Below are 18,932 nucleotides of genomic sequence, written 5' to 3' on the forward strand. Positions count from 1 at the left end.
CAAAAATAAATAAACGTTAAAAAAAAAATTAAAAAAAAAAAAGAACAGGGTTAAGTTGTTTTTGCTTCAGATAGTTCTTGTTGGACTTTGATAACAATATGTCTCCTTCAGCTATTTTAAAATCAACTTGCAAGAAATATTTTTAAAATTCTAATGAAAAAAATAAAATAAAATTCTAGTGTCTCTTACATCACTGTCTTGAATTAGTTAACAGCCTTCAACATTTTCATAAGCAACTCATAATAATTTGTACCATGTGGAAAAATGATACTATATTTATCAATTAAATTAAAGAAGCCTAAGAAATGATAAGCAATACCCAGTACATTGGGGAGTATTTTTCCATTGTGGTGCTAATATAAATTAATGTAGCCTTTTTGGAAGGGTGTTGACAATATTCAGTAACCTTAAACGTTTTTATACCATTTACGTAGTAATTCCACTTTTAAGAGCCTTTTCTAAGGAAATACTAAGTGTTTTTCCACACATGTTTATTGACAAAAATTAAAAACTGGAATGTTCTGGGGCGCCTGGGTGGCTCAGTTGGTCTAGCCTCTGACTTCGGCTCAGTTCATGGTCTCACAGCTCGTGAGTTCGAGCCCCACATTAGGCTCTGTGCTGACAGCTCGGAGCCTGGAGCCCGCTTTGGATTCTGTGTCTCCCTCTCTCTCTGCCCCTAACCCACTTGCATTCTGTCTCTGTCTCTCTCAAAAATAAATAAACATTAAAAAAAAATTTTTTTTTAACCTGGAATGTTCAATGATATGAAAATGGTTGAACAAATGTTCCTAACACTAAATGAAATGTTATGCAGCCTTTTAAAACCGCATTTATGAAGAGTATATTAGCATTTTTAAAAACTGGGATATACTTTGTCTCTATGGTATGATCATAACCATAAGGGGACCGAAGGCAGGGGGGACCTTTGTACAGGTGGAGAAAAAAATACTGAAAGGAAGTACACTAAAATATTACCATTGGTCATGTTTGGTGATAAGTGATAGTCGGTAGGATTTGGGTTTTTCCTCAAATTGTCCATGGCTTCTTTAATGAATCTGTGTTACTTGGATAAAAAAGCAAATGAAACATCTAGGTCTTGAGTAGCATCTCCCAAACTGATGGTTGGCAGGACCTAAGAAAGGGGAGCAGAGGAGCAAACTAGAGATCTCGGTGCTGTGCTGCCACAGTGATGGGAACTGCCGCTGCCACCAAATTGTCCTTTGTTCTCCACACAGGAAGTGGTGGATGGAAATTTTTGAGAATAAGTAGCCTTTAGTGCACAAAAGAAGAATCCACCTTCAGGGGCTTTACTTACTTGTATTTTGCTTCATCACTTATGTATACTCTTGGTTCAAGTCCTATTGTAGAGAAAAATGAACTTCATTTTTAATAAAATACACTTTATTTTACTTTTCTTTTCCTTCATAATTTAAGACTGCTGACTTTTCCCTCTCTTTCCTCCTATCCAAAAACTTATAAATTAATTCTATAATGACAAGGGTAAACAGTATAAGCTACTTCTACCTAAAATAGAATTTCAACTGATAGTAATCATGATTTGGAAATACGAGTTTATTACACTACTTGAAAAAAAATCACTGCCAAGAAGACTAATATATTCTTTAAAGAGGCATTTTTAAATCCATACTACTGTTAGTATTAGTCCAGAGACAGGAAGTCTGACTCAAAGTATACTCAAAGGTGTATGTTAATAATAGAAATGCACATTTGATGCTTTTTCTCAAGTATTTCCTCGGCATTTTAATATGAATAATTTTTTGAATGGTTACTTGATTTTTAGGATTACTCTGATATAGGTAATACTGGAGCCATTTGAACAACATATTTATATAACGTCCTTTATATAATAACACTTGGGATGTAACTAGTTTAAAATATTTTATTTTTCCTTACAGATCTCTAAGCAAGAACAGAAAAAAATGGATACGTTTGATGGAAACGTGGCTGAAACCTCATCTCGGTACAGTGGTGCTCAGGATAGTGGAATTGGCAGTGACAGCGTTAAGATCAGAATAGTACAAATAGAGCAGCACAGCGGTACCAGTCAGCATCGCATCGCCCGTCCCTCACGCCAGTCATCAATTGTAAAAAATCTCAATTTTATTCCCTTTGACGTATTTATTACCGCAAGTAGAATCTCACTAATGACCTATTCCTGTACGGCCATACCCAAATCAAAATCCCAAGAACATAAGGATGATGAAAAACCAGGCAAGAGTTCATTAAATCTCCCAGAAGTTGATTCAGATGTTGCTAAGCCCAGCCAGCCATGTATTTCTACCGTAACAGCAGAAGATCTCTTGAGCAGCAGCGTATCTTTTCCTTCGGGGAAGAAAATAGGGGTCATCTCTCTCGAAAGCCTTCATGCATCCACGAGGTCATCTGCTAGACAGGCACTTGGTATAACTATCGTTCGGCAGCCTGGACGAAGAGGAGCCGGTGACTTGCAGCTGGAACCTTTTTTGTACTTTATTGTGTCCCAGCCTTCCTTGCTTCTAAGTTGTCACCACAGAAAGCAGAGAGTGGAAATATCCATTTTTGACGCTGTGCTTAAAGGGGTAGCCTCTGATTACAAATGTACAGGTAAGAGTCTTCAGCTTTACTGAAGTGCTAATAACTACTACTACTACATAGTGAGTTTTATTCCCAACGTATCAAGCTTGATCAAACAGAAAACAGCTGGCAGACCAGACGAGACTCCTTTTCTCTGCGGAATATGTAAATATGTAAAGTTCACGTCCCACAGCTGAATCATGTTTAAGTAAATGTTTGAAATGTATCAAGGTTTAGCCCCAGTGTTCTTACCGTGCCTCTGAATATTCATTTCTTTTTTCAAGAGCTGAATGAAACAGGGGTTCTTTCTGGCCTATAGAAATGCTTAAGAATTTCCAGTGATTGGGAAGTAAAGCTTTTTTTCATATTAATGGCCCCTGGGTATGCTTTCCATATTAATGCAGCTGTTCAGGTTGAAAACAAAACAAGAGGAAAAGGGGCTGTTGTAAACAGAAAGTCCATTGGATGAAAGAAAAAAAAAAAAACCCTTAGAAAATGAAGTTTATTGTTTTGGTATTCTTTTGATCTAATCATCTTGCTGTAACAGCATTATATTAAATGTATTTGAGAAAATTTATGAGTAAGGTAAGATCATTTAAAGATGTTTATACGTGTATAAGAAACACATTTATTAGTGGTATTTGCCAATTGGCTCTTGTTTCTCCATCCATACCTTTCTTATAACCAGAGAGCATCCTCCTACATTATAATAATTATATTGAACTTCTGAAGCTTGTTGCCTTTTAAGAGTAGGAAGCGATCAGGGGTTTGGATTTAAAACATAATCGCTGATAGTAACAAGGGCTAATGGAAACGGGGTCAGAGTATAGAGACTTTTTCCCTGTGTTGAGGTAGAATCGGAGATTTGGCTGGAGAACTGGAATGGGTAGCTGGCCATCTAAGATTCAGTACTGGAAGAAGGTCCTAGCAAGCTCAGGTATAAATCAGGCATTTTTATTGCTATCAGGTGGTCCCGTCTAGCAGATGGAAGCCAGCAGTGAGGCATTTGGAGAATTTGTCCAATCTGGAAGTCAAGCTGGTTTGTTCTTAGCATAAAGGAGAACCATTTGACACAGCAGGCTCCTGGAGAGTAGATGGCAGGTGTGAGGATTAGGATTCATTTCAGGCCAAGGAAGTAGGGTCAGAGGAGCCCTTGGCTCTTGCTCAAGTGTAGTACAAGTCCTCTACTTTGGAAAAGGGTAACTAGCCAGTTGCTAAGGAAGAACAACCTAGGGTTACCTCCTAGACTGCATCCTAGCCTTCTCTCCATTGATGTGCTGCTGGAACTAGCTCAGACTGGCTTGCAAGAGCCAATCGTTAAAGTTTTTAGGAACTTTGAAAGATAGTTGTTCAACCACTGGTAGTTTAAATCGGCGATGGTGAGAATATTTAGCCACATAGATGGGCAAATGCTGTCAGTCAGCTCTCCTGCTCTGAGAGCCAGTTTTTAAACATTTGCCAGTAGCCACTACGTCCCTTCCTCAAACACGTTCTCATTTACTGAGTACATAGTACAATAGGAAATACAATAGGTCCATCAGGGGCACTGAAGATGGGAATGGTACTGTGATTGATGTCTCATGTGATTCAAGGACTCATGCCTATATACCTGATACCTGTTTGGGAGTCTGCTTAGCATTGGCCAAAACTATGTGCAGGAATGGGAAAATAAGTCTTAATTCCAAGGCACTCCTTAAGTTCTTTCAGCCATGGTTGCTTATAGGCTGGTAGCTTCAGCGGCCTCTACTACGAGATACTGATACTGAATTCAGTGAAATTATCAGGGCTCATATCAAAGCTGTGCATTTGAATTATAATCAGTTCTTAGGTTGAACTAATGAAGTATTTTTTGTTTAAAAAAACTCCTTGGGGGTGCCTGGCTGGCTTAGTCGGTGGAGCATGTGACTCTTGATCTCAGGGTTGTGAGTTTGAGCCCTGTGCTGGGTTTAGAGATTGCTTAAAAATAAAATCTTTTTTTTTACTTTTTTTTTTTTTAATTTTTTTTTTCAACGTTTTATTTATTTTTGGGACAGAGAGAGACAGAGCATGAACAGGGGAGGGGCAGAGAGAGAGGGAGACACAGAATCGGAAACAGGCTCCAGGCTCTGAGCCATCAGCCCAGAGCCCGACGCGGGGCTCGAACTCAAGGACCGCGAGATCGTGACCTGGCTGAAGTCGGACGCTTAACCGACTGCGCCACCCAGGCGCCCCAAAAATAAAATCTTAAAAATAATGTTAAGAATTAAGAAAAAAATTAAAAATCCTTGTATGTAGACCAACATGGAGCCCAAATTCTGTAGATGAAGCTTAGAGTGAAGATGATGGGCCAGTTCACTACAGGGGGTCCTATGTGGGAGGAAAAAGGTTTACATACCTTCTAAGGAGCATCCTTTGTATAATATTCTTGTAGGTGCCTTTCTTTACACAAAATGTGTCTACTTGGACATTTACATTACCCCAAAAAAGAATTATCAATATAAATTATCACATTTCTTAAAAACGAATTTTATCATGGGGCGCCTGGGTGGATCAGTCGGTTAAGCATCCGACTTCAGCTCAGGTCATGATCTCACGGCCCATGAGTTCGAGCCCTGCGTTGGGCTCTGTGCTGACATCTCGGGACCTGGAGCCTGCTTCAGATTCTGTGTCTCCCTCTCTCTCTGCCCCTAACCCACTAGCATTCTGTCTCTGTCTCTCTCAAAAATAAATAAACGTTAAAAAAAAATTTTTGTAATGAATTTTATCAGAAAGTAAGTAGTTAAAATATGATAGCTAAAAAAATTAAAGAAGCAACTAGCATTTATTAGATGTTCATTCTGTGCCAGTGTACTAATTTCTTTAAATGTATTTTCTCATTTAATCCTTGTAACAACTCTATATGAAATGCTGTATATAATCCCATCTTGAAGAGAAAACTAAAGTGTGCAGAAGTTAAGTAACTTGTCCACGATTACAGACATAGCAATAAGCAGAACTAAAATTCAAAACAAGATTTATTGGACTTGTTAAGTCTGGTCTCTCAGTGGATCCCTGGCGTAAAGAGAAAGACGTGAATCCACAATTCTCTGTCAGCCTTCATTGTCCAGGCCAGGATATGCAAATGGTTCCCTCTGTAATGTTTTAACTGGTGGATTTTTGTATGTTAAATGTGTCGTGATATGACTACACAGTACTGCCTCTCTTGGTATTATGACAAACCTAAGTTTTAATTCTAGCTCTGTTATTTACAAGATGTATACCTATCTATAGGGCAGTTGTAAAACTGAAAATAGGTAATTCATGAAAGTACTTAACATTGAGTCAAGCAGCTAGTAGGCCCGAATAAATGTTCACTTCTACTGCTTTAGCTGTTATGATTATACAGCAAAAAGATTACCAAACTGGGAACCAGGAATTTAATATTAGCTTTGCCAGTAATTAGCAGGGTGATCTTAACCAGGCAATTTACTTTCTCGAGTTTCTGTTTTCTTATTTGTAAAATGTGGTGATTATAATAGATACTAACAAGGTCCATTCCAGTTCTAAAGCTTCATTATTCTCTAATTTGGAATTCATCTTCCCATACTCACCTTTCTAAAAATATTTATACTGCTTTGGCCTCAGGGAGTTGACTTCTGTGAGTACCCTATAAGAATAAAATGTATTCTGACTTGTCTTAAAGATGCAGATTTTCTTTTGACATTCTAGTGGAGCACTAATTCGTTTATTCAGTGTTTTAAATGCATAAATTTTATTAAATATTAATGAAGTTATTTTTTAAAGCTGATCCAGGGAATTTCTGTTTTGGTTTTTTTTTTTTTAATTTTTTTTTTCAACGTTTATTTATTTTTGAGACAGAGAGAGACAGAGCATGAACGGGGGAGGGGCAGAGAGAGAGGGAGACACAGAATCGGAAACAAGCTCCAGGCTCTGAGCCATCAGCCCAGAGCCTGACGCGGGGCTCGAACTCACGGACCGCGAGATTGTGACCTGGCTGAAGTCGGACGCTTAACCGACTGCGCCACCCAGGTGCCCCCAGGGAATTTCTGTTTTAAATTGGTCCCTTTGAGTGAACTGTACAAGTCCCATTATCAATTTAGTAAGCTAGGAACACTTGTTGTAGCACTTTTCCATCCTAAAGAAAAGACTGTTCTGTTCCATGTTCAGGATTCTTTTGAAGCCCTGTAATCATGTGGGTAAGAAAAAAGAGAAAGATAAGAATGCCTATAATGTTAACATTCAGGGGGAGGAGAAAAGTTGAGGTGGCCAGTTTCATTTCTGGATTCTAAAGTGAAAGTCATTGCAGTGTCTTGATTGGAAGGATGAAAAGGGGTGTCATCATGAAGCTAACTTTCTAAGAAAGATCCAGGAAAAGTTAAAGCCATCATAAGTTAAAAATGAAAGAGATAACATATTACATCTTTCTGCCATATTTATACTCTATTTATTGAGATATAATTGGCATACAGTATTAGTTTCAGGTATAAAAACATAGTGATTCGACATTTGTTTACATTGTGAAATGGTCACCATAGTAAGTCGTTACCATCTGTCACCTTACAAAGTTAATCCAGTTTTGTTGAATATATTCCCCACGCTGTATATTATACCCCCATTACTTAATTTATTTTATAACTGGAAGTTTGTACTTCTTAATTTCCTTCACCCATTAGGGCCCTCCCAACCTCCCTGCCCTCTGCAGCTGCCAGCCTATTCTCTGTATCTATGAGTCTAGGTTTTATTTTGTTTTGTTTTTTAGATCCCACATATAAGTAAAATTATATGATATTTGTCTTTCTCTGCTTGATTTATTTCACTTTGCGTAATAGCCCTCCAGGTCTATCCATGTTGTCACAAGTAGCAAGATTGCATTCATTTTAATGGCTGAATAGTATTCCAGTGTGTGGGTGGGGTGTGTGTATATATATGGTAGCTCTAACTTTTTTTAAAAGTTTATTTATATATTTTGAGAGAGAGAGAGAGAGCGTGAGTCGGGGGAGGGAGCAGAGAGAGAGAATCCCAAGCAGGCTCCATGCTGTCAGTGCAGAGCCCGACGTGGGGCTTGAACTTAGAAAGCATGAGACCATGAACCACCCAGATGCCCCAAATGGTAGCTCTACCTTTTTGAAAACCTTCATGCTGTTTTCCATAGTGGCTGCACCAATTTACATTCCCACTAACAGTGGACAAAGGTTCCCTTTTCTCCACATCATCACTAACACTAGTCATTTCTTGTCTTTTGATAATAACCATTCCCACGGTGTGAAGTGATATCTCATTGTGGTTTTGATTTTCATTACCCCGATGATTAGTGATGGTGAGGATCTTTTCATATGCCTGTTGGCCATCTGTATGTCTTCTTAGGAAAATGTCTATTCAGATCCTCTGCCCATATCATAAAAAGATTATTTGCTTTTTTGTGAAATTATAAGAGTTTTTATGTATTTTGGCTATTAACCCCTGATTGGACATATCATTGACAAATGTCTTCTCCCATTCAGTAGGTTGTTTTTTTAGTTTGTTGATGATTTCCTTCATTGTGCAGAAACCTTCTAGCTTGATGTAGTTAGGCCTTTGTTTATTTTTGTTCTTGTTTCACTTGTTTCTGGAGTCAGATCAAAAGAGACATCACTAAGACTGATATCAAGGAGCTTACCAGCTATGTTTTCTTCCAGGAATTTAATAATATCAGGTCTTACATTGAAGTCTACTCTGTTTTGAATTGATTTTTACATGGTGTAAGATAGTGGTTTAGTTTCATTCTTTTGCATGTAGCTGTCCAATTTTTCCAACACAATTTACTAAAAAGACTATCATTTCCTGATTGTATATTCTTGCCTCCTTTGTTGAACGTTACTTGAACATATATGTGTGGGGTTTTTATTCTATTCCATTGATCTATGTGCCTGTTTTTATGCCAATGCCATACTGTTTTCATTACTGTAGTTTTGTAGTATAGTTTGAAATCAGGGACCCTGATACTTCTGGCTTTGTTCTCCTTTCTCAGGATTGCTTTGGCTGTTTGGGGTCTTTTTGTAGTCCCATACAAATTTGAGGATTATTTGTTCTGTGAAAATGTCATTGGAATTTTGATAGGAATTGCATTGAATCTGCAGATTGCTTTGGGGATTATGGAATTTTAATAATATTACTCTATCCATCTGTGAGCATGGAATATCTTTCTATTTATTTGCATCATCTTCAGTTTTTTTCATCAGTGTCTTATAGTTTACGATATACAGGTCTTTTACCTCCTTGGTTAAATTTATTCCTGGGTACTTTATTCTTTTGTATGCATTTGTAAATGAGATTGTTTTCTTGATTTCTCTTTTTGCTGCTTTCATTTTTAGTGTATAGAAACATAACACATACACATTTTTATATATTTTTTATCTTGAAATGTTACTGACTTCATTACTTCTAATAGTTTTTTCCAGTGGGGTCTTTAGACTTATTGTTCCACTGTTTTCTTCCCTCTGTGCTTTCTGATGAGAAATCCATGGTAATCACAGTCATTGTTTCTGTATATGTAACGTGTTGATTTTCTCTAGGTGCTTTCAAGATTTTTTTCTTGATATTTGGTTTTCTATAGGTTGATTATAATGTGTCTGGGCTTGATTTCTTTGAATTTATCCTGTTTGAGGTTTTCTGGCCTCCTTAACTCTGTAACTGTATGCTTTCTAAAACTAAATTTGGGAACTTTTAAGCTATTATTTCTTTAAATGTTTTTCTGCATCAAACTTTTTTGGACACCAGCATTAAACTTGTTATATTATTCCACGGATCCCAGAGACTCCATTCTTTTTTTTTGTTTCTTTTTTCCTATTTTCTTTTTTCTTCTCTGTTCTTCATATTAGATAATTTCTGTTGAATTTTCCGGTTCTAAAATTTTTATTTGGTTCTTTTCTATGGTTTCTGTTTCTCTTCTGAGAACTTCTATATCTCTACTCATTTTAAGCACGTTTACCTTACCTCATGAAACATATAATAGCAGTTATAATACCTGCTAAAGTCTTAAATGCTTTGACGCTAACACAGCACAGCCACTGCAGGACCTGCCCCCATCCCCCACGTACACACACACTGTAGCCACCCTTGGGGCAAAACCAGGAGACAAAAAAGAAGTATAAAAGACAGCAGGTTTTCCTACACTCTTGAAATCACAGAGGCCTTAATTCCCAGCATAAGGACATTTGACTGTTCTTGCCATCACTGTGCACCACAACCCAAGACTCACTTTCAAGTCAAAGTTGTGAGAGAAAAGAGGAAAAACGAAACAAATTGAGAAACACCACCATAGCAGTCCTATCTGCAAGTTCGACTCTCCTCCCCAGTCTACATTGTTCTTGTTTGCTTTTTAGAGCGCTCAGGCCTTTTTTTTTTTTTTTTTTTTTGTATTTTCTCTCTCGAGTTTTTTATTGTAAGCAGCAGGAGAGTTAGGTTGAAGTGAGCTTATTACAACTTTGCCTGGCACCAGACATCCTTCAATTTTAAAATAATAAAATTATTATCTAGTCTATTAGCAGAGACATGGTCTTCTGAGAAACTTAATACAGGATTTCCTCCAAAAGTGATATTTTAATATCTTTACATCTGTGACACAGATCAGTTAATATACTGTAATGAATAAACTGCTCCCAGGGAGTTGTCAGCATTAACTTGATTCTGCACATGTCACCGTTAAGCAAAGAACATGTCCACATACTCAAAGGGTGGTAATAGTGTTCTCTTTCTCTGTTCCTGAGGGATATCCTTTCATATATTATAAAATCAAATTAGAAGAAGAAATGCTGTGAAATTCATTGTCCCTCATGTCAGTCTGCCTTCTCAGCACATGTGACTGATAAATACACGTGTGTATATTATATATACCACTTATGCATATACATATTTAAAAACCTAAATTCTATGAGAGGCTACCCAGAATACATGATAAATGGAATCTATATTTATACCTATATCTGCCTCTTTTTTTTTTTAGAAACCTGAAGTGATATAGAACTGGTAACAACCGCTTATAATTTTGAAAGATTAATAAAGCATCATCGCCAGTCTGCATAATTTAGTGATCTTAAATTATGCCAGCTCTACCTGCAAGTGTGTGTGTGTGTGTGTGTGTGTGTGTGTGTGTGGTCATTTGCTTCACTCGCCCTAGTTTATTTTTTTTTAAATATTTTTTTAACGTTTATTTATTTTTGAGACAGAGAGAGACAGAGCATGAACGGGGGAGGGGCAGAGAGAGAGGGAGACACAGAATCGGAAACAGGCTCCAGGCTCTGAGCCATCAGCCCAGAGCCCCATGCGGGGCTCGAACTCACGGACCGCGAGATCGTGACCTGAGCTGAAGTCGGACGCTTAACTGACTGTGCCACCCAGGCGACCCTACTCGCCCTAGTTTAAATAACAGCAGGTTATCTAAAGCCTAAATTATCAACTTGCATTTCTTTTATGACTCTTGATATTTATAATAACCTATAAATGATCTTCCATTCAGTCCAGGTAGACAGTACATCTGCAAGTTAACAAGTTTCTTTTTAAAATATTAAAATAGGGGCGCCTGGGTGACGCAGTCGGTTAAGCGTCAGACTTCAGCTCAGGTCACGATCTCGCGGTCCTTGAGTTCGAGCCCCGCGTGGGGCTCTGGGCTGATGGCTCAGAGCCTGGAGCCTGCTTTCAATTCTGTCTCTCTCTCTCTCTGCCCCTCCCCCGTTCATGCTCTGTCTCTCTCTGTCCCAAAAATAAATAAAAAACGTTGAAAAAAAAATTTTTTTTAATAAATAAATAAAATATTAAAATAATGTGACAGTGGGCTTTTCCATGTCCCTCTTACCTGAAGCAACATCTAACAGAAACGAGATCTTCTGCCAGCACCTTTATATGTAGCAGCTGTAATATTGGCAGTTCTCATTTAAATAAAGATGAATGTAGTTGTTTTTAACATAATCGTATTAGTTGTGTTTATAAATATTTAAAAATTGGTATTTATTTTGTTTAAGGTAATGGAATCCAGATTTGAAGTTGCCTCATATCTTGACTATGCAGCCCAAGGCAGACTTAAAAAGTCATTTTTCTTCTTGTTTGTTTGGGGCTTTTTGTTTGTTTTTGAAGAAATGACTGTGCCATCTGGTCAGTTGTAAAGGAGTTGAACCATTCTGAGGGAATTTAACCAACCCCCGTACTTCCTCAGCACACAGACAGTCCAGTAGCTTGTTACTCATTGTTTGCCAGGAACCCACAAACCAATTTGAAGACAATTACCTCATCTCTCCCGCAACTTCTTTACTTATTGTAATCTTTCAGGCATCAGCTAGACTAAAATAGAGAAATTAAAGTTGATTAGAATCCGTACTGAAAGAGTGGGTAATAACACACTTCTGTGTATGACAGAACTATCCACAACATGGTATCTCTAGTATAGGAGACCTTCTACATTTTAAAGTTTTATACAAGTTTGCATCTATGACTTCAGCTCTAATTAACAGGCAAACATGGAAGAGTTCAATAAGAGCTCAGGATTTGGAGTCAGCCAGTCCTGAGTTCTAATCCCAGCTCTGCTGCTTAACAACTGTGTGATCTTGGGCAAGTTATTTCCTCTTTCTCAGCCTTGGCCCCTTATCTAGAATACAGGGGGAACACTGGTAGTGATCTGCTAGAGTCGATGTGAGAATGAAATGATGTATATGAAGCTCTTAGCTGAGTGTGTAGCACAGAGCTCCGTATGTGTTAATACTGTTGTTGTTGTTTTTATCATCACTGTTAACATCTTTAAGCTGAGTTTAAAAATAGTGGTTGTAATCAGCCAAAAGCATTCACGTCATTTTAGTTCAATTTATAGCTATTGTGTAGTTTGAAAATTTTCAGTTACAGTAATTGGCTTCTTTACCCTTTCATGAATAGGTCTGCAGAAAATGTGCCAGAGACATCTGAGTAAACCAACAGTTGGAAAATCATAAACTGCCTTCTTACACCTCATAAATCATATCTTGATTTCATTTAGTTATTGTGACTAAAAGAGAAGGATTGAATTACATGTCTCTTCAGAACTAAAGGTTTTGCTAATGTCTCTGGAAAGGCTTAGAATTAACCTGTGACTTTAATGTCATAATGATCACAACTTGAACATTTATCTGAAAATTTAGCTGCTGGGAACATTTCTTGCCGGCCAGTAATACAAAGTGAAATTATTACATTGACAGAAATCAGCCACTAAGTAGTTCTCTTAAATGAGAGGAACTCTAGAGCATCTCTCAGGGAGAGTTGTGGGGAGAAAGTTAAATAAGATGTGACCCATTGGTGCCTGGGTGGCTCAGTCAGTTAAGTATCTGACTTCAGCTCAGGTCATGATCTCATGGTCCATGAGTTCAAGCCCCACATCAGGCTCTGTGCTGACAGCCTGGAGCCTGCTTCAGATTCATTGTCTTCTCTCTCTCCCTCTCCCTCCCTCCCTCTCCCTCTCTCTTTCTCTCTCCCCCCTCCACCCCACTCACACTCTGTCTCTATCAAAAATAAATAAACATTAACCAAAAAAAAAAAAAAAGATGTGACCCAGCCAGTAGGGAGAGTTAACATAGAGGGAAGGATATTGGAAGGGAAATCAGAAACTTTGACTTTTAGTCTTGACTCATTAGCCAAGATTCTTTGATGCAAATAACTAAACTTGGTGCTTTAGTTTCCTTATCTCTAAAATGGGTATAATATTTATATATATTTTTTATTTATTTATTTTTTATTTATTATTTTTTTTATTTTTTTAAATTTATATATGAAATTTATTGTCAAATTGGTTTCCATACAACACCCAGTGCTCATCCAAAAGGTGCCCTCCTCAATACCCATCACCTAGCCTCTCCTCCCTCCCACCCCCCATCAACCCTTAGTTTGTTCTCAGTTCTCAACAGTCTCTTATGCTTTGGCTCTCTCCCACTCTAACCTCTTTTTTTTTTTTTTTCCTTCCCCTCCCCCATGGGTTCCTGTTAAGTTTCTCAGGATCCACATAAGAGTGAAACCATATGGTATCTGTCTTTCTCTGTATGGCTTATTTCACTTAGCATCACACTCTCCAGTTCCATCCACGTTGCTACAAAAGGCCATATTTCATTTTTTCTCATTGCCACGTAGTATTCCATTGTGTATATAAACCACAATTTCTTTATTAAAATGGGTATAATAATATCTGGTCTCTGTAGTTTCATAGTTTAATCTTAGCTCCAAGTGAGATATCTATGAAATGCCTTGGGACTATGAAATATTGTTCAACTGTAAGTGGGGCTTCTTTAGTTATTAACAATAGAAGGAAGAGCTTAATGGATCTTTTTAAACATGAGGAAGACTAGTGCTCTGGCCCTTTTGACATCCATCTTGATCATCAGGATTTACTTAACAGGAGAAATGGAAGGAATCATTTAAAACCACTAAATTGGCTTTCAATGTTACAGAACCAAGACTTTGCTCAGAGCAGACAAGAGGTTTAAAATCGGGATTAACTTGATCTTCCTTACAGATATATATAGGTTTATATGACTACATTCTTTTCTGTACAGCACCCTATATTTACTTGCATTGAATTTTAATCAAATGTTGTCATGTAAAACATCTGAAACCCACATTAGAATTTAACATGAAAACAACCAAATAGAAAAGAGAGTAAGAACACCACAAAGCAGCACAGAAAATAAATTAAAAGGAATACACTGAAATGATATTTTGCACATTATCTGCTGGATAGCATCATTAAATATAAGTAATGTAATTCCTTTTATTTTAGTAAGATATGGAAGACTTAGTTCTAAAAGTAAGAGCTAATGGGCACTGATGATCACACATCCCAGCGGCCACGTTAATCCTTCCTGTTCCTCTTCTGGGCTCTAGGCTTGGGATTTCAAACCAGGAAATTTCCTCTTCCCTTTCCTATCAAATCTTAGTACGTACAAGGGACAGAGCATGGGAAAAAGTGCTTATGGAGTTAGCCAAATGCCTGGATATCAGCAAGGACATGGCGGCACTTACTTTGCATCCACAGCAATTTAGAATTGGTTTCTTGGGGGGTTTGCTGTTCTGACAGTGAATTGTTACTGTGTTTTATGGATCTAGGTTCCTTCACAATTTAATTTTCAGGCATTTTGAGGGTTTTTTGGACCACATTTGCTTCTGTGGCTACATTAAAAAAGAGGAAAAAGATGCCATTTAAAAACTAAGGATCATAAAGAAATATAGAAAATAGGAGAAACCCAGTAGGTCTATATGTAGCTTTGCCTTTTTTATATACAGTGGTCAAAAGGTGACTGTTCTGATCCTGACCTCTCACTGCAGGTAGTTACACTGCCAGCCGTTGAGTGCAGCCTAATCAAGCACAACAGTGGCTTCTGAAAGAGGTCCCTTTGGAGGTTAAACAATATTAATTTCATAGATAGAGGCAAATAGATCTAGATCCTCCAAAAACACTTTGCTTTAAATTTTATTCAAGTTTTATGAAGAAACACGTTTGTGTATTCTTGGCTGGGCACAAAAGGATTAAGCTAAAAGACCATCTGGGAACATCTTGTCAGGAACTTGGAGAGAGGAAGGGAGAGTAGGGAATCTCTAAACCCTCACCTACTACTCTGCTTCTTCTTTAAGTATTTTCTCCCTTTCTACTCTGGCTGTGAACTCTGCTTGATCTTCCTTAACAAAAGAAAGCTGTGTGAAATTTAAATTCTGATGCACTAGCCATGTTTATTGGACATTGTGTCGTTTCAGTCTTTTCTTTGTATAAAAGTTGATATACCCAGACTTACTAAAAGGAGTCTCTAACTTCTAGTTTAAAAAATGGAAAAGAGTCTGTTTGGTTTGCAGATTATTTACTTCCTTGATTCATACATTGGCCAAATATTTCTAAGGAGTGGAAAAGAACACAAGAATATAATTTTGATAATTATCAGAACCGCAGTGCAGAGAAATTGTCAGATCTATAATTTCTCTTCAGCCAGGAGAATTTAATAGAGAAGTACATTGACAAGTATTTTAAACCTCAGTAATAATTTTAAGAATTAAATATAAGTAAACTTATTACTGGTTTTTAAGATCAAAACTGGGTATACTTTCCACTAATAAACAAAGAGTTTTATATTTTACCCATTATCTTCCTCTTAATTCAGATCAGTGATAAAAAAAAGATTTTTCAAAATTAAAAAGCAAAAACAAAAACTAGAAGGAGTAGACACTTGAAAGCACCACACATACATACTCCTGTATTTTGTTTAAAGTTTGTGTTTTAGAAACAAAACATTAACTGTTATTGAACTTTTACCATGACGTGTCCCATACTAACCATGTTATATATATTATCTGATATAATATTCTCAACAACCCACAATCTCGTGGATTGTCCCCATTTTGGAGACTCCGTGAAGTTAAAATTAAATTTACCCAGTTTAAGGAATCAGGACTTAAACCCAGATCTGTCTGCCTCCAAAGTTCATGTTCTTTTCATTACCCTGAATTTTCTACTGTGTTATAAACTGATGTAAACTCTCCCATAGAACAAAATGTGAGAAAGCTCAACGAAAGTAGGGCTGTCTGTGTTCAGTAAATCCTAAGTCAATGACAGACCATTTCGTAAACCTCTTCTATATGACAGTATCCTATCATCTGCCAGTTGTCCCTCAAGAGTTCATCAAAAGTCACTTAAACGTTTTTTCGTAAACTTAACAACCCTGTGTACCTCAGACCAAAGAGAACCAGTCTCCCTAAGCTACCATAGATGCCACTTTGGTTCTGTGGCAGCCCAGGACAGGTCTGGGCTAATTAACTGTGGCAGACTACAGAATACTTGTAATCCATAACACATCATTGAAGATTTTGCAAAAAAAAAAAAAAATTAAAAAAAAATAAAAATAAAAAGCAAATGAAAGCCTAGTCTTCTTTCTTTTAAGAAACCAAACATTAGATCCTTCTGGACTTTCTGGAACTGATAAAATGAAGACAGAAGTAAATCTTGAGGCTATTTGCGGTGCTACATCATAACAAGCACTTACTTTATGCTTCTGAGGAACTTGTGATATTTTGATCATGTACTACTACTGTCAGAAAGGAAACTCAGTGCAATATGACATCAAAGCAGAAAGTTACTGAAATTTAAATCTGCAATAGTAGTTTAGGGAACACATTAATTTTAATCATAATGATTCAGGAATGATAACATTTGCAGGACTACAAATGAAAGCATGCTGTAATTTCAAAAGTTGTTGATAATACAGAGCAGGATTTTATTACCCAGGATTGCAAGCACCAACAGGATCTTGCTGTATTAACAGCAAGAAGCTAATACCAGGAGTAAGATGATAAACTGTTTACCTACTGGAGAAAACATGGTTAAAATGAGATACCCCATTAATCAAAAGCTTATTTTTCAGCACTCATCCCCCAAATTTCAATTAATAACATTTCTTCCAGTACCACAAGTTTATAAGAACTGTCCACCATAGGAAAATTTCGTATCCTTGACATTGCTCCATATTTGCATTAGCACTCATTTTCCACAAAAATGTAAAAGACAAAGGTACCATGAGAACACTGAATCAAAGGGGCAAAAACATTATTGTAACTGTAGTTACTTGCATCTTCCACAATAGAGTCTTTGCCTGGAGCTGCCAGGGAAAGTCACCATTGGGCTGACTTTGCTTTCTGCCTTCCTTAACCAACCTCCTCCTCATAGAAATGTTCTTGAGCATAGAAGTGGCTAAGAAAAAGCAGAAAGAGGCACAGATTATCAACTGTTTTGTAAACCTGAGGTTGATAAAAGCAACTGTTAGGGAAGATGGGGACAGTGAGGAAGAAATAATGGTGGCTTAGAGTCTCCTTCGAGTCCTCTTTATAAGAGATGCTTAGTTTTCAAATAAACAACTCCTTCTGGCATTGGGATTTTTAAAATTCAAAGTTCTTTATTCACATGGCAAAAGAAATGGAAACGTTGATTTTTGCAATGGCTAACACTTAGAAATATCTGGTGTAAAAGTGACTGGACTTCATTAAATATTCAGTGTTATGTCCGTCTTTAAAGTGGGGAAATTATCACTGAAATCTGTGGGGAAATGTATTCTCATTGGAGCCTCAATAAAAATTCAGCTTAATTATGACAAAGAAATTTCCTGCCACATAGTAGAGCAAAACAGAGTAGTATAAAGTAGAATCGAATAAAGCTTACAAAATTTGTAGCATTCAGCTGCTCTCTCTGAGCTTAGAAAACAAACTTTTTGTTAAGTAGAAGATTGCAAAGGAAATAAATGAGTTTATTTTCCAAGTTTCATTTTGAGTTGGTCACAATGAATCATGTTGTATTTTATTATATTTTGTATAATTTAAATGTTACGCAAAACATACTTAACTCTGTGAATATTTGCTGAGGGTTAAAAAATAATGAGCAGCCGTACAAAGACTACTTTTATCAGATTCAGAGGAAGACCTCCCAAGCAGTTAAGTGAAATGAAGGTTTATGAAGAAGAGCAAAGTAATCTACAAGCACAAAGAATACAATCTGAAACAAGTCTCTGTGAAAGCCAATAATATCTTGATCCATCTGTGAACAGACTGGAAACTTTCTGAATCTTCTCTTTGGGTGTTCTTTGTGACATGATATGATGAAGTATTTTCTTTTGGAGGCCAGGTCAGCCCAGAAGAAAAACAAATAATATAACTTTGTCAATACCAATGCCTTATTGAAGTGAATTCTTACTGACTTTCAACAAGATTTATGGCTATGAGCAATTTGTCATTTGTTCTGACCCATTTCCCCCACTCTGCAACTCCTAATAAGGTACTACTTTCTCCTGTTTCTTAGGCTTAGGGACAACAGCATAAATGTGCTCATCTACAGCAGCAGAAGCTTACTTTTTTTGAGAGCTTCCTGTGCTCAAATAGGTGTCTCATAAATATGGAGAAGAAAACTAGCAAAGTCTGAAGGAGCTTCCATATGAAGTAGTCATCGCTGCTTGTCACTCTATTTACATTATACTCACAGACTCCTTTAATCTTAATTTATCTGGTGCTTTCCCAGCTACATTGACCCTGAGGAATGTGTAATATGAATCCCATTTTCCAGACTTGATGATGGAATTAAGGAGAAGTTAAATTGAAGATATTAGAGGAAGTCTAAAAGTCATGCCCCTCATCATCTAACCATAAGGGATTAAATAGTGACTTGTAAACCTGAGCTTTTTCTGTGGGATTCTCATGGATCTGCTACTGCTGCTGCGGCTTGTACCCACATGACTAGAGGCATATCCAAAGTAGAGATTTTAGCTAAAACTGGGAGAGTAGCCTCTCTCCTGTCACACATTCAATATCCATCAAACACGCAACCTGTATTTTCCTGGATGTTCCTAATTTGTTATTCTGCTCTGTCA

At 37.1% G+C, this 18,932-nt stretch overlaps 1 protein-coding gene across 6 annotated transcripts in view; it reads left to right on the forward strand.

The window, feature by feature from the left end:
- Positions 1-18,932, forward strand: part of VPS13B (vacuolar protein sorting 13 homolog B) — a 795,663-nt gene that overhangs the window by 582,613 nt on the left and 194,118 nt on the right. For all 6 annotated transcript variants that reach the window (XM_040494096.1, XM_040494094.1, XM_040494093.1 and 3 more), the window contains one exon: positions 1,917-2,604. In XM_040494096.1, the coding sequence (XP_040350030.1) occupies positions 1,917-2,604 (688 nt within the window). The remainder of the gene's footprint in view (positions 1-1,916; positions 2,605-18,932) is intronic.

This window comes from Herpailurus yagouaroundi, unplaced genomic scaffold (genome assembly GCF_014898765.1).
Source record: "Herpailurus yagouaroundi ecotype Mexico unplaced genomic scaffold, PumYag 186, whole genome shotgun sequence".
Classification (NCBI taxonomy): domain Eukaryota; kingdom Metazoa; phylum Chordata; class Mammalia; order Carnivora; family Felidae; genus Herpailurus; species Herpailurus yagouaroundi.